This window comes from Rhea pennata, chromosome 15 (genome assembly GCF_028389875.1).
Source record: "Rhea pennata isolate bPtePen1 chromosome 15, bPtePen1.pri, whole genome shotgun sequence".
NCBI classification, from domain to species: domain Eukaryota; kingdom Metazoa; phylum Chordata; class Aves; order Rheiformes; family Rheidae; genus Rhea; species Rhea pennata.
This window is the reverse complement of record NC_084677.1, coordinates 17,443,314-17,469,083: the sequence shown is the minus strand read 5'-3', so window position 1 is coordinate 17,469,083 and position 25,770 is coordinate 17,443,314. Positions and strand designations below refer to the sequence as shown.

Sequence of the window (25,770 nt, the reverse complement as noted above, 5' to 3'; positions counted from 1 at the left end):
ATGCACTCAGCTATTCATTTCCAGGAGCCTTTTTTTCAGCTGATCCACAGAAGATGGTTCTGGTGGCTTTGGCTCGAGGTACTGGGCCGCGCCCGGCGCTGGGAGGTGCTGGCTGGGCTGCGTGCATTTATTCCCTTCCACCTTTGAAGGAACCGGTAGAGGGGAGAGGAGCTCTGCACACTGGCTGCAGGCTGGGACAGCCAGTTGGGCCATGTGGTTTTAAGTGACAAGCCCTGAGCTGTTGCTGTTTCTGTGCATGACGAACAACATAGTCACATACTTCTGATGAGATCAGAGCTCACGACCTGAACAGCTTTTAGCAATCTCTCCAAATCTTGGTTACTCAGTGGAGTGATTGAAAAGAACTGTTAAGGTTAGTACTTCATACCAAGCAAAATCCTAGCAAAAAAGCTGTATTGCATTACTTCATCTGTTGCTTTTCAGGGGAAATTATGATCAGACAGTTAAAGACCACCTATCATCAAACTGTTGAGTGTGTGTCACTTCTGTTTTCTGTGTTTGAGTTTGTGTTTTTCCCTCCAGCTGGTTTTCCAAATCCTTGTATCTACCTGCAAAGGCAGGCTATCAGCATGGGAGGAAAAAAAGTATTTTGAGGCTGCTGCTGTGCAAATCAGAAATATTCTCAAAACCAGAATTAAGCCCTGCTCTTTTGTGCGTTAGCAGTAGTGATAATCTTGGTTAATATACTACTATGCATTTTTAAAAGTAGGAATTTTGGATACTTTTGAGGGACATTGTTCCAAAATAATTTCATGTGACATTAGAAGGACAAATATATCCCTCATCACAAAGTTTTGTCTATCAATCTCTAGGACTTTAACAGAACAAACCTTACCAGAAATCAGTATGACTGAATAAAGCATGCCAATTTAACCTGAAGAAAATACTTATTTATGTTTTATTTACAACTTTCAGTCAAAAATGCTTTCTAACTGTTGGTCTCAAAAATCATGGTCTCATAAAAACTCCAAACCTCAAACTGAAACTTTTTGGATGCTCCGATAGAGTCTTTTTCAGTAAACACCTGCCATTTATTATGTAGCACTAGGGGAGATATCAGTGATTGGTTTTTAGCTTTGTTATCAACTCACAGCCTGGGCTTTGCAGAACAAACTGTGTTAGCAAAATAAGAATAACACTTGCTACAAATCCAAAATAAATAAGTATTGTGAGAGCATTTTAAAAAGGTGAATGGAAATATTTTAAGTACAAGACATTACAGTTCATGAAAAGCTGTATAACATTAGTTTTGTATACAGCAAGATATGAAAATTGCTGGGAAGAATCCAAGAAGATGTATTCCATCTATTAACTAAACACTTACTAGCAATAGCTAGCCTGCTAATGAGACAGGCTCACTTCAGTGCTGAAGCAAATTTGACTGTTGAATTTAATAATGAGGCTATTATATTCCACAAAATGGCACATGCACACAGAGATTGTTTTTAATATTTCATTTTTTGCATCTGCTTCTCATTAAAAACAAAGCAATAAATTGAAGTGAATTTGTCTGCAGACCTAATTTCCTAGCAGGACCAAAGGCTGAAAGTCATTTCCATTATAAGGCAGTTAAAGTGCTAGTAGAGACCATGAGAAAAAACACATGCAGAAAACAACGTGAATCATATTATCCTGCAGATATTATTATAGACATGAGCAGGACTTCTTCTACCTTGTCTGAGCAGGAGATACAAATGCAAGAACCATAGATAGTCCTCTGTGGTTGAACATCTGGAAGGAATGTCCAAAATGTCACTTTAGGAAATAAATAAATAAGATCTAAATGGATGTCTGTATGGCCCACATGCCTTATGTAGCCCACTTTAAAAGATGATGTCCCTGTAAGTGCACCTGGGTAGGTAGAAGAGTCTCTATGGCCAAACAGTACTGTAGGAGCATATCAGCTCACATCACTAATGCCCAGGCTCAAACAGTCAGGGCTGCAGGTTACACTAATTCCTCCCACCTTTCCTGGGAATGGCTGAGCTTTGTTCTAAAGACGAGAGAAAAGCCAAAAATACCAGCTGATCCTCACACGCAGTATGTCTCTTTAAGGCAGGAGACCAGTTCTGCTAGCCCACGGCTGCCTCTTTACTGACACACTGGAAAACGTGGGAAGCGATCAGTATTGAACAAGCCTTTCTGGTTTGCCTTGCTTGCTCTCCAAGAGGGCTCGTTAAGGTCTTTGCGCTGGAAGCGCATGGGCTGCGTCACTGCGGATCTGAACTGCTCAAGGATGCCCTTAATGCAACCGTAGTCAAAGGATGCAGGTATTCCTTGCAGGCTTGTGTGATATCTGCAGCATCTCTTGCTTTCCTACTGATTTCCATTCTTCACTGGAATTGCTTTTATTATTACTTCTATTTGGTGGTGACAACATGCTAAGCACACACACACACACACACACACACACACACACACACACAAATCTTGACTTTCATTTTGTCCTAAATAGCTTATAACCGGGTTCCCCTGAGAATGATTACCTAAACAAGAGACTGCAGTACGGGCTTGGTTGAGGTATGGATTGGTCTGTCACAGGTAGCTCTGAATGACTGAAAAATTTCCTGGGCTGTCCTGAAACAAGAACAAAAATCCAAATCTTGCAAATCTTTGTGGCTCAACAATTAAAAAAAAATAGAATAGTTTGGATCAGTGGAAGTATTATCATTCAGCTTTGAGATTTTCTTTGCCAGCGCTGAATAAAAGCTTGTTTATGGGTATAGTGGATGCTAGGGAATGATCTTTTTCTACACTCCATGTCCTTTAGCTGGAGGACACTTGTAGGGCAAAGATCATCTTCCTACTCTTCTCCTCACAGGGAACAGCAAGTTCTGGATTTGAATTTGAAAACATGCAGTATTTTACCAAATACTTAATTTGATGCTATTATCCTTTCCAATCCCGCAACAACTCCTCAAGCTTGTAAATATTTGTCATTGGAGCTCTAGAGCTTTCTGTTTAATAAAGCTTCTCTCCTTATTTAATAAAGGCTGTTCTATTAAATGATTTGCCTGTGTTTACATGTGCATAATGAGGAATCTGGCAGAAAACCAAACAAGTTTGGAGGCTTGAGACGCTAGCTGGTGCTCACATTAATAACTACAAAATGAATAATGAATCATTAAGTAACTCACCTCATCTTTTCACTTCCTTTTCACAAAAGCACAACAAAAAGCTGCCCACGGAGGTCACAAGAGATCTGCTGATTGCAGCAGCTCCAGTCCTCAGTCCACAGAGGAAATTTCTGAAAGTGCCAGGACCAGCGTAATCTCCATTTCAGTTTCTGAGAACCTCAGTAACATTTATGTGCTAGTCAAGGAGGACATGAATTTTACCCAACTAAACCTTGAACAGTTATGGTGAACTCTCCTGGGAAACTATATTGAAAGGGTTGCATGTTTCCTACTTAACGATAACAACCTCTTCACATATGGGTGGGAGACAAGCGAGCTTTGGGGAAGAGCAGCCTGTTCTTGGCATAACTCCGTCAGATCTGAACTCCCCATGTGTTTTGTGGAATACCTTTTATTTGTGTGATCATTTGTTTAGTATGGCCATATAATGTAGAGTAACAGAACCTTCTACAGAAGTGCTGCCTACGGACAAGGTACATAATTCAGAGGACTTCATCAGAGCTACAAGGCGAGGTCTGAAAATTGTCTGTTTTTTAAAATACAGCATCTCACATTTTTCCTATCAGATGTACGCAAAAGGTTAGCAGAAGAAAGTCACATTCTGAGGAAAATATAGTGCTTGGCATCATCTCAATCAAAACAAACCCTCCTACTTAAATGGAAATGCGCCTAATTACATTTTATTACGGCCTATCAAAGAAAACCTATTTAAACTATTCCAAAAAATACATTGATTTAAAATGGGAAAAAAATGTGTACATACAAAATTCTTCCTATAATATTCCGCAGCCAACCATTGGTCACGTCGACCTTTTTTTCCTGTTTCTTTCCTTTGGTGGAACCCCAGAAAGTCTTTTGCATGGATCTGATTTGCAGCTGACAACCTGCAGTTTTCTTCTTCATTTCAATGCGATGGTGAAATTTTCTTCAAATGTCACTTGAGTCTGTCTGAGAGACTCTTACAAGGTGCCAATTAAAGATCAGAGAGAAGCAGGATATGGTAAAAATTATTTTATTGAATTACTTATTTTTAAAAACCGTGATCCTAGAAGATTCAAGAATCAGGGCTCTGAGACTTTCTTGTTAGCCCAATACTTTTGCTGCCTGAGAGTTCCCCATTGAGGGCAGAAGATGGAGAAGGGACAGGAACCGTGTGGAAACATGACACATGACACTATGACGCTCCTTTCTACTCTTGCCAACCAGCCCAGTAATGCACCTCTGGCAGCTCACGGGAGCCTTCATCATCGGTGGATGGAGTGAAGAGCGGTTCAAGTGCCTGCCCTTCAAGCAGGTCACTGCAGCAGGAAGCCTTCACTGATTTAAAATCAGTATCTGGTTAAAAGAAAGAGTCCCTTCTGGTAGAGTACTTCTGATGGAAAATTAGCTTCTTGTTGAAAAACTAAAATGCTGGAAGTATGTCCACTGAAAAAGGCAAGAAGCAGCTAGTACAAATGAACTGGTGTATGTGAACTTTTGCCAGCTAAGGGTTAAGACTTGTACATTGCTGGGAAAACAATGCTGAAATATCTTTACAGTGTTCCAGATAGGTTTATTCAGAATGGATTAAGTTCTGTGAAAAGACACATATTTCTACCAGAAGGATTGGGAGGGAAAAAGGATTTAATGACAATATAGCTACCAGATCTAGTGCTGAAGGAGTGATGTGTTTGATATGTGGCTTTTGAGACCAGTTCATTTGAATCTCATGCAAAGAATATCGGTTTTCTTTCCTAATCAGGTTGCGAATAGCTGAGCAATGTTCACTGGAGGTAATCATGAGGAAACCTGAGCAGCTCCTCAGGCTGAGCTTCTCCTTCATGAGGACTTCCCAGAGGCAGAGATGTCTGCAGGTTGGTGGGGACAGCCATGGTGGCATTAACCCGGAGCAGCTCTGAGATGACCAACAGGACAGAGCCTCAGTGTCTCTACTGCAGGCACCAGCCTGCAGGCGAGTCAACAGTTTGACAACAGATGGGCCTGTAATTACAGCCTATTTCAAAGATTTCTAATGCACTGATTTGAAAGCCATTGATTTTTTTCTTCTTCCTAAGGAGAATAACAAAAAAACACCTCAGCCTCGCTGAGATTCCCACTGCCTGGCTTTTCACAGCACATTCTGAAGGCAAAGCGAAAACATTCAGCTTCAGCCAGCCAAACTGTGAACGTAATTGAATAGAGTAACTGTCTTCCACTCAGGAGCTGAATCATGTCTGCTGAGAGCTTCGAAAATGTTTGAGATGAATACAAACCGATCAAAAAAAAAGGGGGGGGGGGGAAGAAAAGAAAAGAAAAAGAAGAAGAAATCTCTGCTGCATATGGAATTCCTGGTAGAAACAAATTGTGGAGATCCAACCACACAGCTACAGCCTCGGCCGACCTCGGATTGGGAGAGGGAGGACGATAGATATTTGTAGCCAGCATAATCTGAGGCTCTGAACAGCAAATGACAGAAAATGGATCCATCTATTTCTATGGTAACATGAATAACTCAGGACTAAACTATAGCCTAAATCTCAGATGAGTTTGAAAATTTCAAGTGATGAGCAACCTTTCTCACCCAGGCAGCTTGATACGTTTTGTTCAAGGTAGTATATTAGTACTTTTACACCATACATCTCCTTTTCCTGCAAACTGGTAATGTTAAAGAAAATGTTAAAAAAATCCTTCATCAGAGGCCAGAAATGAAACTCAGAAGCCATAGTTTAATTCCTCCTTGACTCTCAAAGCTTCGGCAGCTCTAGGTTGGTGGAGCTGATACCTTCCCAACACCACCACACTAAGTGCCATCGAGTCTTGAGGGGTGAGGAACTGGTGTTTCCTAGCTCTGACTGTAACCAACAACATGCGTCTGTGTTCACCAGGGTCTCAGACACATATTTTGGAAAATGAAGCTACTACTTCATCTTTTGCTAAGATTTTGAAGAGCCAAGAATTCTACTTCCAGCCAGGCAAAGCCATGCAGATGTGTCTGTTTTCCAGTACTACTTTCAGTGGTTTTGACTATAATCCTCTTGTAGCTCTGGAAAACCTGAAACCTTAAGACACAATGAATTTTTGGTGCAATGGCTCCAGAAATGAACTGTGAGCTGACCATGTGTCTTCTGCTCCATCTCAGTTTGCCTGTTCCTCTGAATTTGAGACGTACCTTCATTGAACTACTTTGGCCCGTCTAATCAGATGCAATCCAACCCTAAGGCCTCAGTTCAACACCTGCATGTAATTCAGATCTGGCTTGGACTCACATCTATTACTGAGATGATTTATACATTAATAATTCCTCCCCTGCCAGCAATCAGTCTCTGTTCCTCACTGCCAAGTTCAACAGGGAAGGCTGTTGACATAAGTTCCCCAGGACTTCTTCCATCTAAAAGTATTGATCACAACTCATCCTTTCTGTTTCAGCTGAATTTTGACAAGCCAATTTCAAAAGCACAGAAAGAGCTTCACATGCAACCTGTCTTTACAGCTCCCTTGGAGCAGTCACCTCCTCCATATTGCACATATACACCGTTTTAAAACATGTATTACTACTGTTATACTTGTCAGCAGTTTCATCATCATTCAAGACTACAGTAGGAAATCCACCATTAACAGATCATATTATGACACCAAATTTCTGTATGTGACAAGGAATGGCAAAATAAATAGATTTGTATCCAAGTTCTAGCTCTTTGAGAGGTATTTTTACGTGAAAAGTAGAATAAAATAAAATAATGCAATTTGAGGCTTTTAACTCAGTACAAGATAACTCCCTTTTCTGTTAACACAACATAAAAATGCTAAAAGATGTATAGAATATACAGCAATAAAATATCTCATGCAGCTAAAGCAATAGGCCAGCTAGAACTTAAATAAGTACTGTTATATCTCAGTTACTTGCTTGTCTTCCTCACAGCTCATCTGCCTCACACGTCAACCCATGGCAAGACATATCTGGGCCATGCTACTGCCCACACGTCTCTAGAGGTCCCCGGGGACCATTGGGTGGTGCAGCACCGTGTGTGCCTCTGGGCTCAGCCCCCTATTTTTGTGAGGCAGGGGCTCTTTTTTCCTCCTTGTGTTTATTCTGTGGCAGTTGTCACTAATCTTCAGTTCCTGAGCATGGATTTTAGCCATTAAAAGCACGGTAACAGGCAGCGTTCTCGGATAGCCTTTGTGTTCACTCCATTCAGCTCTGAAATGGAGAGTCATTGTGGACTGAAGTGGGTAAAGAATTAGACAACTTTAAGGGCTTTAGAAAATCCTGTCTATATCATAGGACAGAACCTGTTAAAAATGCCTTTTTCAGGTTTTGCTTTGGTAGAAGACTTGTTTTACTCAGGCAAACCTAGTAACTTCAGTGTATTCTCAGCAACTTTTTATATACATCATAAATGATAATTCAAAGTATGAGGGAAATTCATTAAATTAGCCCTATTTGATTCAAGCTGATATTCACAGTGGGGCTATTGTACCCCATTTTGCTTGGTATGTTTTCAAAGATGGTAATCAAACTCTCCTCTTCTGCTTATAATCCCAACTCTATTTTTATCAGATGACTCTCCCTATTGTCATGGCAAGAGCAGACTGGAGTCTTAGTTCAATTTAGCAATACATGACCATAAATACATCAGCAGATTGAATTAGAAAGCGACATGCCAAAAGCAGCTTTCGCCTCTCCTTTTTGCATTCACACATCTGACTCAATCACAGATCTCTAATTGAAAAGCCTCAGCAGTGGATTAAGATCATATACATTATTACAAGGCATGACATCCTGCGCATGCTGATGAATCCAGGAGCGCCTGGCAGGGAGTGGGTTAGCCCTGCGCTGGGCTAACCACACAGCAGTTGTGCGTGTACTGTATACTGGGACAAACGCTTGAGCAAGTAGGGCTGGATCAAACTCATGTGGGTGTCTGTATGTGTAATATTGGAGGGGGTGCGGACAGGGGAGCTCTATATGACTCCCTCATTCACTTGTTGCATTCATAGGGCGAGACATTTCAGCCCCCTTCTGCCTAGCAGAACCGCAATTAAGTCAACGGGATTTAGAGATGGAGCAAACCAAATGCTTGAGAATCTGTGCATTAAGTCCTGCATCTCTCTCCTAACTAGTAAACTTAAAGCCTGATTCATAGCCAGCTGGAGTCAGTGGCGAAACATCCCCACATGGGATTTCAGCTCCCAGTTCCCGTTGAGAGGCGGCCTGTGTGATGTGAGCCGGCCACTCCGTCTTCCCCTGCGCTCGGTGCTCAGAGCTGGGCTATAAAACCGATGCGATGAACGCGCCAGTCTCTTTCTGGTCGCCCCCGAAGGAGTGTGCACTGCCAGGAGTTCCCCTTCCCGAGGTCTGGCAGTGCAGCCACCTGCGCTCTGGGAGGGGGCTTGTGCCCGGCGAGCTGCAGAAGGCTTTAAAAGCACTTGTCCGAGCTGGAAGGGAGCTAGACCCGCGGAGGAAATGCAGGTCTCCCGTGACAGCCCTTTCGCTAGTCCGCGGGCACGCAGCCCCTTGCAGGAGCGGCCGCCCCCCTTGCACGGCGCAGACCCCGCACCCCGGGCAGGGGGGCGGCACGGCCGGCGCTGCCCGCCGCAGCCCCGCGGGGGACCGCAGGACCGAGGCGACCGAGCCAGGTAAGGGAGTCCCTGCTCCCGGGGGAGGGGGGTCGGCGTGCCGGGGGGAGGCCAGCGCACCATATCGGGGGCTGCTTTCAGCTCCCTCCCTGCAGCCCAACTTTTTGCGGGGGGAGACAAAGTGGGTGGCCCCAGGGCTGTCCCCTCCCGGCTCCCTCCCCTGCCGCTGCTCCGTCTCCCGGGAGGGGGAGGCAGCATTGGCCGGGAGCCCCGGTCCTCCCCCGGGGAGCAGCCCTGTCCCCGCCCGCTGGCGGAGGGGGGCGGTGGAGCCCAGACCCGGCTCCCCGCTCCCTGCACCCCGCTCCTTGCACCCGGCTCCCCAGACCCTTCTTCCCGCACCCGGTTCCCGGCTCCGCACTCGCCGCTCCCGGCCGGCCCCCGAGCGACCCCGAGCGCCGCGCTCGCTGCGGCCGGGGGCAGCCGGGCGGCTCATGCCCCCCGCGGCACAGAGGAGTCCCCGGAGCTTCAGGTGATTCTTGCCTTCGGGAGAAGGGGAAGGGCAGCGGGAGAGGGGGGCGGGTTGGGAGACCCTGAAGGGACGGGGTGTGGGAGGGCGAGGGGACGCAGGGAGGGATGGGGACCGGGGAGGCAGCGGCTTTGGCGAGCGCACCCTGATTTTGAGGGCACCTTTGCTCTCCGGCAGAGTCTCGTTCGGTCTCGTTTGCAGTCCTTCCTCAGCATCCCGGGTTTCTTTTTCCTTTCTTCTCTGCTTATGGGGCTTTTGCAGCCGGAAGAGTGGAGTTGCCGGATCTCGGCTGGGACAGAGGAGGGAGAGGGACCTGCTGGCTCATTGGGGATGCGATGCTTAAAGCAGGACAGTCTCCTTAGTGTTGCTTTAAGACAGCCTCTTGAGAGAGAGGAGGAAGGCTCTTGTGCGAGGGATGCCCGCATCCTGCTCTGCCCTGCTTGGTACCCGCATCGTGACCCAGAAAGGTGGCAGAGCCCTGAATCCTTCCCAGCCCTACGCAATGCCAAGGAAGTCGTAGGCGGTTAGAGCTGAAAGCACGATGCCGCTTTCTGATAAAACATGAGCAGGGCAGCACAGGGTGGGTTGCAGGATGGTTGGCAAGAGGTGGATGGTCAAGGGCAAAGAGGAGCCCCAAGAGTCATGGTCAGTCTGGTGTGAGCAATGCCCGTGTGTCCCTGCACCTTACTGATCATTACTGCAGCTCCCAGTGACCTCAGTCCTGGGCATGGCTTGTTCCTAATGTGCCCAGATCTTTTCACTACAGAGCAGGGGAAAAAAAATCGGCTCTGGTGTTTTGATATTGCAGACTTCTGTTGGGATAAACTGGAGACTTTTTATAGTTCTGTGAGGGAGGAGGCATGCAGGTCGCATCAGGCAGCCAGTTACTAGGATGCAGGGATCAACCTGCCAGTACTTAAAACGGGGAAACTTAGTTCACGGGGACCCTGTCTCCAGGGCTGGCTGGCTCTGCAGCTGGAGCAGGTCTGCACTGTGTACGCACAGCGCGGCTCCGGGCTGGAGACCTTGCACCTCCGACGGACACCCGAACCACGGCATGGGAAAGGCCCCCCGGGTCTCCTCCCCCAGAGCTCTTCCCCCTTGTGCTTTGCAGAGAGGAACTGAGCTTGAGAGCAGGTCCATTTTTGTGATCAAAACGCTCCTCGACTGAACTGTCTTTGAATCTGGCACATCCCTGAAATCTGTTCCATTTCAATGGACAAAGAGGAGAGAGGAGAGGAAAAGAAGTATTTTGCTAAAAGTCCCTGATTACTCCGACAGACAGTGCAGTAGCTGCAGTTTATCCACAAACACACCTGTACAGGTGCGAACATGGACGTGTCAGGCTGCACCCTGTTTTCCTGGCTGAAGTTGTTTAAATCAACTGATCTGGGAGCAAAACCAGAAGCATGTGGCTTGCATGACTGTTCATGTAACAGCACCAGCTCAACCAAAGCGAACAGTCTCTGACCAGGACAGAGTCTGAAATTTGTTTGGAGAAAAAAGTATTTAGCAAATATTTGACAAAAGCAGAGCTGTTTTATGGACTGTTTGTTTGCAAACTAAAAATAGGAGCAGGTCATCAGGCAACATAACATATCCACGGAGTGCTCTAGGAAACACTGGGCTGGCCAGGGTGGTAAGAAAGTGTTACCAGCTTGAAAATATAATTCCTGAAGATTCTGATAGTGGTAGACGTGACAAGGTGCTACTCAACTTTGACTTTAGTTGATCAGTGTTTAGTACTAACAAAGCTAGCCAAAGCAGAACCAATTTGTGTAGGAAATTTTATTTTGTTATATCTTCTGGAGAGAAAAATCAGTCATGCCCGTTTTTTAGAGTGAAAAGCTCACCTTGAAAAATATTGAAAGACAGATTTTAATAAGGAAGACGTTCCCATTCCTTTTGCTTTCTTTCCTCAGGTAGTGGGACGGGGTGGGCATGGAAAGAAAAATGTCAGATTTTTTCCCATATTAACACTTATTACTGTAAGAAGTTGAAGCAGGTGTTGGCGTGGTGCTGCATTTCACTCTGCTCGGGCAGACCCCTGCTTCAGCTTTGCTCCTGCTATTTCAGAGCTACACCAGGTCACAGCAGCTTTCCCCAGCACCTCCCTGCCTGTCCTCTGAGACACGCTCCTTGCTTCCCCTGCTGCAGCAGGAACCGTGTTAGACCAGGAGCGGGCACACACCCTGCCTGCCCGGTCCCTGCACTGCAAAGCGTGAGGACCCCGAGGGTCATATCTGAGGACATAGGCAATGACCATTCATCCCCAAAAGAGCAGACTTTTACTAAAGGACTAGCAGATTTTTTCTTCTCCTCACTACAGCAAATAGCTCCACTCGTCATGGCCAGCTCTGTGGGACAGTGGAAAAGCCATGAAGTTTTGCTGCTGTTCGATATTTCTTGGCTATTTATCCAGGTGTTTTTCTACCCATTGGTCCTAAGACCATTCGTTTTAAAGGCAGATTTGTGTGGATTAGCATTTTCGCTCTTCCCGTTGGTTATTCTGCATCTGGAAGCAGTAATCTACCTTTCTGTTATCATAATTGTCTTCACAGCAATTACATTTGATGCTGCATAAGAAACAGTTATGACTCCAGGCAGCAAGATGAAATCCTGTCATGCAAAATTATGTTTCTTTATGCAACTCCTTCTTGATCCCAGCTATATCCAGCTGTTACCCTTCACAGAGTTATTTTTGTTTTGCTATTGTAACTACAATCAGGAGTGATTTCAACCTTGATCTGCCTGGAAAGTTTTAAGGTTTCTTTTTCCTTATGCAGTGATGATGCTTCAGGCACTAACAAGCTGCTGTGTGCTTTCAGACTGACACCTTCCCTTGCACCCAGCAAAAGCATGTTTGTTTAGGACACTGAAGTCTAAACACTTTGTTCTGAGCAGCATGATCAATACCTTGACATCTCTGCCATCTCTTCTGTCTTTCCATTTTCTTGGACACAGACACAGAGAGTCAAATCTGTTCAGCTGCAACGGATGCCTGTTTTTTCAGGGTAGCGCTCTGTAAAGGGAGAGGTTGGAGTTATATCAGTGGTTACTTTGGATCTGTGTTCTTAGCTCCATCTTCCTTTTTGGTTTGTGTGTTTTAAGCAGCGGGCACATAATGTATGAAGTATCTCAGTGTGATGTCTTTCAGATCAAACAGCCAAAGGGGAAAAAATCTAGAAGAATGGAAGGCCCCTAAAGGTTGTGTTTTATTAATCTATTAATTAAGGATACCAAAACAAGTAAATAACGTATCAGTCATCATGTCTTAATTATATTTAGTTATCCCTTGTTGAAGTTCATGGTCATTAACTGCTGTAGTGGCAATACATGTTCAGAGAAAATTGTACTGATGATGGGCAAGGCTATCAGCAAGATAGAGGGAAAAATCATCTATGCTTGCCACAGGCTGCTAGCAAAACGTGCTGTTGCAGCTGTTCAATTTTTCGTTGTTGCCATGCTATAGTGAAGCCCAGAAGATCAGTGGCTACAAGGCAAAGGCAATATGATTTAAATGGCTTAGTGGATAAAGCACTGAAATGGGAATCCAGAGACCGGGGCTCAGTTTTCAGGACTGAGTGACTCTAAGCACATCATATCCCCAGCCAGTGTGTGGAAAACATTCAGATGACGGCAGCTCCCTGTCCGTGCTGCCAACCTGCAGGCTATCACCCATTGGAAAGATTAAAGACTTCACATGATAAACTTAGCAAATGCATTTCCTTCTGAATCCACCTGGAACTAAAGGGAAAATTGCACAATTCATCAAATGGAACAAAACCTCCTAAGAATAAGGATTAATATTCACATGAAGCCAAGAGAAGAACCTCAAAATGCCAAAAAAATCAGACCAGCACTCTGGTGAGGTACCACTACCCCCTGAAGACACCACTGCAGGGGGAGCAGACCGTGGCGGATGCTATTAAAGAAGACAGAAAAGCTGTCCCCACTCTTGGAAGATGCACAAAGGCTTCCCCAGAAACCCCTTCAAGTGTATCAGGGCTACTAGCAACAGACGGCTGGAAGAACCTGGGGACCTTGCAAGCAGGGATTTCATGCAGCAGGCTATCTTCAGGGTGAGAAGAAATTTGAGGGCATGCAGTCCTCACAGAGGAACTCCTCTTCCTCGCTGCCCTTTCTAAGGCTCAATTCTAAATATGGTGGAAGAAGCAACAGGTTGGAAGAATTTATTCTGTTATTTCTATAAGCACCATTTCAAGCATATATAATGCTTGTCCTTCGGAGAGAAAGGAGGTAACTTTAAAAGACAGATATACATCCTCATTCTCCTCAAGTAGCAGGATGAAAGCAGCATGCCACTGTGTTTCCTGACCTCCTCCCGGCTGAGTGTGTGACAACACTATTTTTTTTTAACTGTCCTCCTACTTTTGCAATCATGAACAAATTTTTTTTTTTTTTTTTCCTGATTGGACATTCCTTAGCTCAGTCTGGACTGCTCTAGGTGAAAAGAAATGCCTTCCCTCCTCATCGTCATACTCAGTTCTAAAGACACCGTTGTGTTTCATGAAAGTGAGCTTACAAACCCTGACTGCACCATCTCTCCTTCTATTTTCTTAAATTTCTTTCCGTCAAAGATACCGGGTACCCAGTTGGGTCACACTGCATCTAGGTTGAAAGAAAATGTAATCACTTTGAATGGCCACAGCCCTAACAGCCCAGGAGGAGTGTGGAGCTGCTTCTCCTTCTTCTAAGTATCCCTCTAAATATCCTGAGTTTTTTAAAAAAAATCTATTTTAAAATTAGTATCAGGAAAAATTTTAAAAGGCTACTGTTTGGGCAGAACTATTTAGAATTTTCCATGTCTTATTTAGGTACCAAGTCCAGTTCTCTTTAATTCACAACGGACATGGCCTCGGCTGATGCCTCTCCCTGCAACACACTGTTAGGGACTGCAATGTCCCTGCAGTGATTCTTGTAGCCTACCCATGACTACAGTATCTAAACCCAAAACACTGTGGTAGCTTAATCAGAACCTGCAAATTCTCCCTCCCTGTTTCTCAGCTCCAAATTCAGCATTGGTTTGAGCTTTAGCAGCTTTCTCAGTTTTGCTATCCCAGCCACCCTGGATTTCTGACTTCTCTGGTACATCTCCTCCTAGCCACGGAGTTACATGTGAGACACCTACTCCCCATCTGCACACTTCCAAATCTGAACAGCATATTTTTGATTACTACTGGTAGCCGGGGAAACTTCTGTTCTCACCCACTGCATTTTTTTTTTTCACCAAAAGAGAAAGCACAGTAACCAGCCCATGGAGTTGTTTGCATTCCCCTCGGGGACGAATAGTCTTTTGCATGTTCACATGATGCTGTATTTTGTTTTTGCCGGAAGGCATGGGTACAGTGTGGGCTGGCTGTTTTTGCCATAAACTTAAATTCATGTTCATGCTCTTATATTGTAATGGACACCTAATCGTCCTGCTATGGGAGCAGTAGCTGCTGTGCACATCCTCCCTGAGCGTCTTTACTGTACTGGCCTGAAGAGAGACCTAGATTTGGAAGAGATCTCGGGCCAGGCTGATATTTCACATTTTTATTCTTTTAAAGTAGAAACCTTCATACATACTTAGACCATGTTGAGGGAAAGAACAAACTAATAAATACCCACATGAACTAGTTACAACAGAGAGAGAGTGCTTTGGAAATTACAATGCTTTCTAGACTAGCGAATAAACATATTTCTTCACCAAATCAGCTCAACTCTCCTTGCCCTGAGAGGCTTCCTGCTGCATTTTGGATGTAAGGAAGAAGAAAGGTATTTCTCAGATAAAAAGCTCACTTTGGGGCGAGAGGAAAGGAATTTAGAAGTGCTAATGTAAGGACAATCTTGAGAGAGAGAAAAGAAACAGTTTGTTCCTTTCCACTGCAGAGTCTTTGTGCTTCTGTGTGCATGGACGGGCCTGGTGGAGAAATGTTCTCGGGCATGGTCATTTCTATCAGCGTTCATTGATTTTTTTCCTGGGGTTTTGTTGGTTGTTATGGAGGGTTTTGTTTCCCCACCTACACAGCTGCCGATGCTCTCTGGAGGTTTTCAATTGGTTCTGCTAGGCTGTAAGTGGCATTTGAATATATCAGCTCAGACTGTTTCTACGTAAACAAGGAGACCTGTGAAACATTTCAGTGGAGCTTCAGATGCAAAAAGCCAGGGACTGTATTTGGCTCTGGATTATAAAAGCACCCAGGGCTTGGGCACGAGTGAACCGGCTGAGTCAAACCCCCAGCCTCTCCAAGCACCCTCGGCTAAACTACAGCAGAGTTGTATCAAGTACAAATTTAAAGCTTTCAGCACTAACACCAAAGCTTTGCTTCAGACATTCTTATTTGTCTGCAAATTTGTGTGCAAAATTGTTTCCTAAATTGTTTCCAGTTTCAGTTTTCAATTCGTTTCGGTTTTTAATTAGAAATTAAAGGAGGGGAGGTGGGTTTTGAATTTGCTTTTTATGCAGGCTGAGTATGGCACCTGCTCCTTGATTTCAGGAAAGAGGCAAAGGTTTGTGAGACAGGTTAAGGAGTGTGAGATGGCCAAATAAAGTTTTCTTGCCAAATAGCACAGGAAATATGCAGGAAATAATTTATTGTCACCAACTCTCTTGAGAAAAGACTGGTCTTGTCACCAACAAGCTTTAGATCCAGAGGGCCCAGTCGCCAGTGGCTGGCTGGGCTATCCCCGTCTCCCCTCGCTGCCAGTGGGATGCATGCTCCATGTCACTGCTCTGCAGCCTCCCATCTCCATACTGTATCCAGCCCTGTACCCCACTGCCCAGAGCTCCTGAAAATTAAACCCAAATATCATATGCTGGGGTGAGCACCTGGGCTCCCTCAGCATGGGATTCCTTTGCTAAGGCCTTAATCTTATCACGTATGCTAACAACATAATTCAAACACAAATTCTGGCTATGGATAGACCATTGCATGATGTATAAATCTTAGTCTATTTTGAATTCACTCTTTTTTTTCTCTTTCTCCCCCTCCTTTTTTTTTTTTTTTCTTTTTTTCTTTTTCTTTCTAGGAACAAGATGCTCATGAAGTTTAATCTCTTTTGACCTTGAAGGAAAAATTGGAGAATAAAACTATGGATCCTTTATATTTTTCCAACACATTTAGCATGGAAGCTAGTTCTGTCGATGCAAATTTCTCACTGCTGACAAATGTGACAGAAAATGGGACACTCTCAGAGCTGCCCTCATTCAAATATATCCACAAAGTCCTGATTCCCATCTTTTACCTCCTTGTATGTGCAGTTGGACTCAGTGGCAACACTTTGGTCATTTACGTGGTTTTGCGTTATGCCAAGATGAAAACTGTCACCAACATTTACATTTTGAATTTAGCCGTTGCTGATGTACTCTTCATGCTGGGCCTACCATTCCTGGCTACCCAGAATGCCATCTCCTATTGGCCCTTTGGCTCTTTTTTGTGCAGGCTGGTTATGACTGTGGATGGTATTAACCAGTTCACGAGCATTTTCTGTTTGACTGTGATGAGCATGGACCGCTACTTGGCAGTAGTTCACCCCATCAAATCAACCAAGTGGCGACGTCCCAGGGTCGCCAAGCTAATCAGCACAACTGTCTGGACATTCTCGTTCTTAGTGGTGCTTCCAGTCATCATCTTTTCAGATGTGCAGGAAGTCTTTCAAACCTGCAACATGAACTGGCCCGATCCTGTCAACATCTGGTCAGCAGCATTCATCATTTACACATCTGTCCTCGGGTTTTTTGGCCCTTTGTTGGTGATCTGTCTTTGCTACTTGCTGATCGTGATTAAAGTCAAATCTTCGGGGATCCGAGTTGGGTCTACAAGACGCAGGAGATCAGAGAGGAAGGTGACCAGAATGGTGGTGATCATTGTAGTTGTCTTCGTGTTTTGCTGGCTCCCGTTTTACATGATGAACATTGTCAATTTGATATTTATACTGCCAGAAGACCCTGTGTTGGTAGGGGTGTACTTCTTTGTGGTGGTCCTGTCCTATGCAAACAGCTGTGCCAACCCCATTCTTTATGGATTTCTTTCTGACAACTTCAAGCAGAGTTTTCAGAAAGTCCTTTGCCTCCGGAAGGGCAATGGCATAGAGGATGGTGACCCCATTGAACACAGGCAAGAGAACAGCAGTCGCTTGCAGGAATCAATGCTAACCCAGAGAAATATTGAATTCAATGGACATATGCAGACTAGCAAGGTGTAAGTGCATGGCTTGGAAATGCAAAGCATTTGTAGAACTGAACACTTTAGGGACTTAAAGGAGACATAAAATCTTAGCAAAGCTAAAATCTGGAGACCCACAAGCTAAAATAAATGTACATAGACTTCACTCCCCTCCCTTTCCCAACTAAAAGTGTTATGGGTTATGCTGGGTTGTATGAAGTTCTTACAGCATTTTAGCAAAGGCCATCGGATGTGTGTTACCACTTTCTGTACTCTAGAGAACTGATTTACTGGTGAACATTGCTTGTTTGGTACCGCTCTAGTGATGCAGAACAACACTAAACCTGTTTTAACTACCTTGTTAAGGTGAGTTTATGGTTGCTTTGCACTGTCAGGATCAGCTCAAAGCAGAAAACAGCTCAGATAATTCATGTGAAAATATTTTTGAAATCTCTAGGGGAATCTCTTATAAGAAAAACATTTCTTAAGAGGAAGATCTATTAAAAAAAAAGAAAAAAGAAAAGCCACAGCACTGAACTTGGAATTATTTATGAGCCATTGTTTTATGGTGCTGTGTATTCCATTTACATTGTTTTACTACCACTCATCCATGTAAGAGACTCATAGTATTCAGGAATCTTTCAAACACAATAAGAAAGAATAAAAGCAAGACTATAAAAATGTTGAAAGGATTCAATGTATTCCTAACACCTTTACATTCTAAACCAAACTGCATATAAAATGTAATGTAACCACTTTACTATTATGTAAATGACAATGATTGTGAAGTCTGGAAAGCTGTTGTGTATATTTATTGGTTCTGAATGTAAGTATGGACATGCATTTAACCTGTATTTTCTGAAATTAAAACAAGTCCAATACCCTTTTGACTATCAATTTCATAGCTTCTCTAAGCCCTGGCAGCACTGCATGAAGAAGATACTGTTTTGTCTTTGAAGCTCACCCTCATCGTAGATGCAATGTAGGTTAGTACAGTAGGGTTGAGTACAGGGACCTGTGGGGCTCTATCCAGCTCAGGTGTCGAAAGGAGCCATGCCTCACGGCGCTTGTGACCTCAACAGATAAATAAAGATCAAATGACTAATGCAAGAGCATATAGCAGAGTGAGGAGGGCTAGGAACAGCAGCCAGACCTGATTCCTACCCAGTACGATCCAGGCTAGCTGCAACATTAAGCAAGGAATCTTCGCATACTGAAAGGAGGAAAGCAAATTAGAGATTTGTTTTAATCTGGGCAGAAACTATTTATTCTGTTTTGAAATTTATTCTTGCCACTGCTGTCACCCACACAGTTCAAACAGTCACATAATTCAAGCAGTCTTTCTGTAAGGAAATTTATCTGCATGCAATAGAAAGTAGGGTAGTAGATGCAAAAAGAGAGGGCATTCCAGCTTGTGCTTCCAACCCTTGCTGACCTTCTATAGTATCTCTAAGGGGATGTGGCTGAACCCCAGTACTACCAGTAAATATCAGCCTGACATTTGTACAGGCTAAACAGATTATTCAAATTGCTCTAAACAGTGTGATGCTGATATGGTTCTCCCGTAGTTTGCATCTCAGAGAAGGATGGAAGAAAGTGATTAGAGTAAATCTAGGGTTGAAATTATTGGAATTTTGGGGTTTGGCAACCCTCCAAAGATGAGGCACCAAGTCGCAGTTCTCTATACCTTATTGCTTCCCAGAAGGCTATGTGAGCTCAGAGCAGGAGCCTGAAAATATTATTTTAAAGCCAAGTTAGTGTTATCAGCTAGTCTGCAGCAGCTTGTTTCCACATGAATCTTCTTGACTGAGGACTTCAGAACCCCCGAGAGTCGAGACCTGCTCCTTTTCTTAGTTGTCCTTCTCAAGAGGTTGCCATTCTTGGTGCCAACTATGTTCTGATATGCCACCATTCACTACTCGTGTGTTGGCTCACCTGTACGATAAGGTGCTACAAGCTAGTATAATTCATGAAAACATCTGACATTATGGCACACAAACACTTCCCCTTAAAATGTTTCACATTGGTCTACTGCTGTAGGACTTTTCTGATTCATCAGAAGGGCTTCGCTGTGGGCAGGCTTGCTCTGCTCCACATTCGGAAAAGGCAAGGAGTCCAGTCATGGAAGTTTTCCATGGAGGAGGAAGAGGCGCAGTAGACAACACCCACTGTCAACACATGCCTGTTAGGTTTCAGAGCAAGCATCCTCTGCTCATGACAGCGAAGAAAGTGACTCCAAAATATTTTCAACTTATCGCTGTGCTCATCAACCTCCCAACTTGGCCATGTCCTCACTCCAGTGACTACTCCAGGTTAGAGCGTTCACAGCACAAAACCTACCATGACCACATCTGACACAAAAGGAGAAATCTAAAGCTACAGAAACTGTAGCATCACCCTATGGCAAAGCAAGTGATATAGAGCAGTATCACTACGCTCATTTTAAAGACTTGACATAAAGATGATATGATTTGCTGAAGATCACATAACCTGCCAATAGCAGAACTGGGAGGAGAAATTAAATCTATGCCCAGATATTTTGTCACTAGGCCTCTTAACAAGCTAAAACTTACCCTGGCGCTATCTATCATTCCATCAACCCTAACAGACAAGTCCTTTTTGTGATTTGTGATTATACCTAAGATGTTGCTAATCGACTCCTGCCGTAGCTGGGAAAAGCATATGTTTCCAGTCAGTAACTTATATTATGACTTGCCGTTGCTGGGTCCCATGTGCCATCATATCTGGCCAAATTTACATTCCCCAAGCACAAGAGCCCAGTGAATATGATAAGAGACAGATAGAGGCTAAATCCAGAGCCTTGTCCCTGACTGAGGCCATTGGTGGGTACATTTATGCTTCTCACGGTGGTAGCTGCTGTAATCCACCTTCCACACACCTGTGCTACAATACAACTGCCAGCTCAAAATCACAGTGCAACCAGGTTTACATTGATTAATTAAGTCATGCAATATCTATTATTTCCGGAATTATCAGGCTGTTCCAGGCATAAATCAAGTCTCTTATCAGTTCTTGAGACATGTGGAGTAATTAGTGCAGGCCTTTATGCCATCTCTGCCAATTCCATCTGCCTCCAGATGATTAGCTAAAAGTTCTTCTCCAGTGACAGAATTAGAAAACCTATTTTAGTTCACAGATCAGTTTGCAAGCGGTGGTAATAATTAATGCTCCCACAGAGAGAGGGTGTTCAGAATACACAGAGTTTGTAGCCTGCTCTGCAAAGGTGCGGGGAGGCAGGATTCAAAACAATGCGTGCTGCTGGGTGCATCCATGCCATCCTTCATCCATCACCAGCCTGATCCTCTGAAGGAGCTGAGCTCTTCCACACAGGAGAAGTCAGCAGAATAAAGAAACCACAGGGGTGTTCACAACAGCAGCAAAGCTGAACAAGGCTGGTGGCTCTTGCCAGGTATGTGCTATATTAATATTTCCCATGGGAGTAACAAAAGATGGTTGTGAGATGAGGAGTGGACAGAGAAGGTAGCAGTGAACAGCCGAAACGCCAGGCTGAGATTTAGGAATGTGTCTCGAAAGCTGTGAGACTCTACCTAAGTCACTTCACCTCTTGTGCCTCAGTTTCTGTACCTATAAAAGTGGCAATAATGGTACTGACATCCATTAGAGCATTTAAGGCAGAAAGCAAGTATCAAATAAAAAAACTTCTAATTTGTTGTCTCCTACCGAGGTGCTTAGAGCTGTACAAAAATCAGAGCTGGTTGTCTCTGCTACATGAGCCTTGCAGTCCAGGGGAAAGAGACAACGTGTAGGGGATGAGAAGAGGAAGGGTGACATCACCGCCTGTCCTCACAACCGTGTTCCTTAAGGCTGCCTGAGAGAAGGGCTGTCTGAGCATCTCAGTCTTCATTTCCAAGGGAAATCTCTCTGTTTTGGGAATGCAAAGGGGGATGCCTGGCAAGCCTGCAGCAGGGGCACCCATAGCCGAGGAACCAGCAGTCCCACAGAGACCTTTAGCAGGCCTGGGATTGGCAGCACCTCTTGCAGAATTAAAGTGTGGTCACAAATTAAAAAACAACAGTCTCGTTCTTGGCCTTTTATATCCAAAACCAAACGAACAAAACTTAGAGCTGAGATAGAGACTGGTCTACGGCCTAGAGAGGTATTGGTTTGCCAGAGGGCTGTTCAGAATAGCAAAGGGGGAATTCAGAGCCAGACAAAACTACCTGGAGACTTAGAGTAGTGGTTTGGAGAGCAGACTGCAAAACCAAAATGCCCCACCAGACATTTCATCCATCCCTTTGACTCATACTTCATGGTTAAGGCCTGTCAGTGCCACAGAGATTGCCTGAGTGTCACTTCAACATAAAACCAAAAACATTCTGCTAGAATAAATTGTGTACCTAGAGGTTAAGAAATATAATGAGAAGCAGATGGAAGAACAAACTCCAAAACCAAGGAAAATAAAAAAACCCACCCCTCTTCAGTGGATTGGGTAATAACGCAAAAGAACTGAAGAATACTCCCAAGACTAACACTTGAGTAAGAATTGGCAGAGTTGAAATATCAACGATTTCTGGGTAACTTCTTATTTTCTCTTCAGGGAAAAGACTAATACTCATTTCAAACCACTCTGCACAGGGCAGCGAGCTAAAGAGGTGTGACAAATGAAGATCCAGAGTTTTATTGCTCTGTCACGCTAATCTGTGCAGTATCAGGAGATACCAGTGTAACAATAATGTGATGCATTAGGGATAGTCTGTTTTTCTTTCGATGATGATTTTATAACATACCGGAAAGGAAAGCCAACAGTGTTTCATGCCAAGGTGCTTTATAAACATTAATATTGTGCTAACAAAAGCATCATCTTTTACCATAGAGGAAGAGTTTAGTGTAAGCTATAAGCTCTTTGGGTACTCAGCTAAATTTCCCTATTTTTTTTCTCTGAACACACGTCAGGTCAGCGTATCTTGTGTGGAGTTACCATTCACTAATAACCTAACATGTTCTTTTCTTCAGGCTTATAGTAAAGAATTTGTCCTTGCTCTCCTCTGTTAAGTAGTATACTGGAAAATAGTATACTGGAAATACTATACGATTTATGCATTGCATGAAACAACTCCAAAACTGTTTGCATATTTTCCAAGTCCTAAAAAGCCTTTTCTCAAGCAATCTGGCTGTCGCTCGTAACCGTAGCTCCTGGATCTCTCCCGCGCTGTGAAAAGCCTGCCCCAGCCTGTCTGCGCGGGCTCGTCGCGTCGGTCCCAGCCCGTTCGTCGGGTCGCGGCCCCGCTGGCGCCGGGCTCGCGGAGGCTCCAGCCGTCCGGCGCGTTGGGACTTGCCTGCGCCGCGCCAGCGGCACGGCCACGCTAAGCCCGGAGCGTAGCCACGGATCACGGCAGAAAAGAAGCGGAGGAAATTAGTGTTGATTTCAGTGTGAAATCAAATTTGCAGGGCAGCGTGAAGGGACCTATTTTCCTAATCACCTGGTTTTTGTCAACAGCCCATTTGATCCTCTGACCAAGTGGTGAGCAGAAGCACATCAGAGGATGCTGGAAGGCACAGTCTGCCTCCAGTCAGCCCAGTGATCCTCTTTCTCCTGATTTCAAAGGATACTTGTTTTGACAAAGCACTGAAGAATAACTCATTGCAAAAATGACACTAGGAAGTGGAGAAACCCAGAAGTGCCTTAATTTCTTTCTTATTCCTGTCGTGATTGGCAGCAGAGGAATGGGGCCTGCCTTCTATTAAATTTGCCATAAAAAAAAAAAAGATAGCATTTTAGAAATGTGTGCAGCATTTATCCATGAGATTGAAAAAGGCTTTCCATTAGGGTAATGATTGATTTGTGTTATAATTAAAAAAGAATCAAAACTAATTTATTTACTAAGCAGACAGTAATGGTCACGCTCCAGTGAATGAATAAATGTGCATTTCAGAAGGAATATTTGTTTTGTGAAAACATTTAATTTAATATAACACATTCCTATAAAAGCATCATAATGAGGCAAGGATGACTCTGTACCGTCATGCACTGCCTGTGAAGAAAAACGGGGCTTGTGCTTACAACTCAGCTTAGGACTTCAGAGGAAGGACCTTAAAGCCTTGTCTGATGTCAGGCAGGCTGTGATCTCCAAAGTTTTCCGTCTGTAAAACTAACTCAATGCTTTCTTTCTCCCACATGTCCTACACGAGATATCATATAAAATGCACTTCACAGTGTGCGTGTTCAGTGCCTGGTAGCACTGAGTTCACCTCTGTTGTGTCAAGGCCTTGCTAGAATAGTTGCTTTTTTTGAAAAGGAAAAGTTTTGGTGCATTAATTTTGCGTCTCTCTGAGATTAAAATCTCCTTTCCCATACTCAGGTGGGCTTTTTGCTGGTAAAAGATGTGCTAGACGGATTATCAGCCGGCTCCCATCGACAATGTGTCTCCAGCAAATTTGCAGCTTGCTCGGGGCACTGCGCACCAGCTTGTCATTATCCCCTCCAAGAGGGACCACTTCCAAAGAAAACTGGGTTTCAGCACGGCTCTCTGTTAGGGCACTGAGGACTGAACGGATTACACAGCCCAGGCCCTCGCGGGCCATCCGACCCGTCCACACGCCACCCATCAGCGGCGGATGGTGACGCTGAGCCGTGCCAAGCAATGCCCTACCGAAACCCGTGCGGGCGCTCAGTGTCAGAGATACCAGATGTGTGCAATACTCCATGTCTACGATAACGATTAGCCGAAGGGTATATGAGTCAGATAGCTTCTGTCAGCTTTTAGGGATTATATACGTGTGTGGGGTATAGGCTAGGAATAATACTCTCATTTCATGGGGAAAATGTAGGTAATTTGTACACAGTGATAGAAGAAAGATGGGTAGGTAAAGCCTTGGGAAATCACATCTCTGAACCACTTGAAGGAGCATCAGAGCACACAGCCTGAAGCAGCGTCTTTGACATACTGAATGCTGAAATAGGAATGAAACCCAGACTGCTGGGGCCTGGGTTAGTGCTCTGCGGGCAGTAGACTCACCCTTCGTGTAAGCTCAGTCTTATCTCTTTGCCGTGTTTGATTGCATTCAGCATAGTTTGCAATTTCCCTTCCTATCTCCATGCCACTGGCATATTTCCTGCCCTCCGAGCAGACGTACGTGACCAGAGTGCTGCTGTGCATTTCGCACTGAGACAATTCATCCAGAATTCCTCAAAAGTGCTACACACTGGAATTAAAAATGAATCTTTCTTTTCTCCCACCTCAAAAATCTCCAGTATAGCCAGGCACTCAGCCTGGCTTTACAAAAGGTTTCACACTCAATGTCAATATAGTTTTTACTCTTCAGTAGTCTGTTTTGAGATCTTGCTACCATCCAGTCTATAGGAGTAAGATAACTCTCTCCAACAGGGCCATAACACCAAAGATCTTCAGTAGGTGAGTTACAAACCAGCGGTTATACCAACGACTGATTTCAAGACAAAGCCAGAGGAAGGAGTCTGCCGGAGCTCTACAACCAGCCATGTCTTATCTAAATAGTATTGACTGATTTTTTCCTCTGCTAGCTGCTAATGATTGGCAAATAAATGACTATGCTTTGAAAATACAGAAAGGATTATAAAGTGACAGAGTGATCTATGAGAAATAAGTCATCTCTGTTGCTAAAATAACAGATAGGGAACTGTTTCTGCCAAATTATCTTTATATACATTAAAAAAAATTAGGCATGGTTCTAATTTGCATAGAACAGAGTCTCTTGATAAACAAGCTGAGCAGAGCATGCAGCAGGTTTTCAGCTGAACTGACTCATCTCCTGAGAGCACAGGTCATGCTCGTAAACCCTGGGCTGCTCCTTGCCTCTAACTTCATTGGAGGGGGCAAAGCAAACCCTGCTTTCTCATGCCCTTGAGAAAATCCACAGTAACTCTGCTCAGGTCAATGGTCCTTGGGATGTCACTGGAAGCAAAGTGTGACCAGCCTGAACAGTCATCACCTTGCAAAGGCCGTCTGTCATATCTCTGGCTGCAACTCAATCCCTCTGGCATTAGACAAGTCTTGATTTTAAGATCGTCCGTGCCATCTTTCTCAGCACAACCCAACTGTCGTTCTTGGCCAGCTCTGGTATCCCTAGTGCTACAAGCCCACGTTTCTGTGGACTGAGCTGATGGAGATGCAGTGCTGAAAGATGAGAAACATGATGGTTTGTATCACAACATCCAGGTTTTGCTGGCTTCTTGGTGCACTTTCACTCCCTGAAGATGTAAAGAACAGGGAGAAAAAAGTGTAAAACTGCTATGGCTAGACCTGAGGGCAGAACTCACGGCAACTTCAGCGGGGGCTGCAAACAGCCAGAGCTTCAGTTACAGGTGTGCATTCACTGAGGAGCACAGTCAACCCCACGT

General features: G+C 44.3%; 1 protein-coding gene across 1 annotated transcript; it reads left to right on the top strand.

Moving 5' to 3' along the window:
- The first annotated feature begins 16,338 nt into the window (after positions 1 to 16,338).
- On the top strand, positions 16,339 to 17,451 carry SSTR5 (somatostatin receptor 5). Its single transcript, XM_062588377.1, has one exon. The coding sequence runs from the start codon at positions 16,339 to 16,341 to the stop codon at positions 17,449 to 17,451; it is 1,113 nt and encodes a 370-aa protein (XP_062444361.1).
- The last annotated feature ends 8,319 nt before the right edge of the window (positions 17,452 to 25,770 follow it).

Bases quoted from the DNA above. Each gene is read 5' to 3' on its own strand.
- SSTR5 (XM_062588377.1), top strand. From the start codon at position 16,339: ATGGATCCTTTATATTTTTCCAACACATTTAGCATGGAAGCTAGTTCT.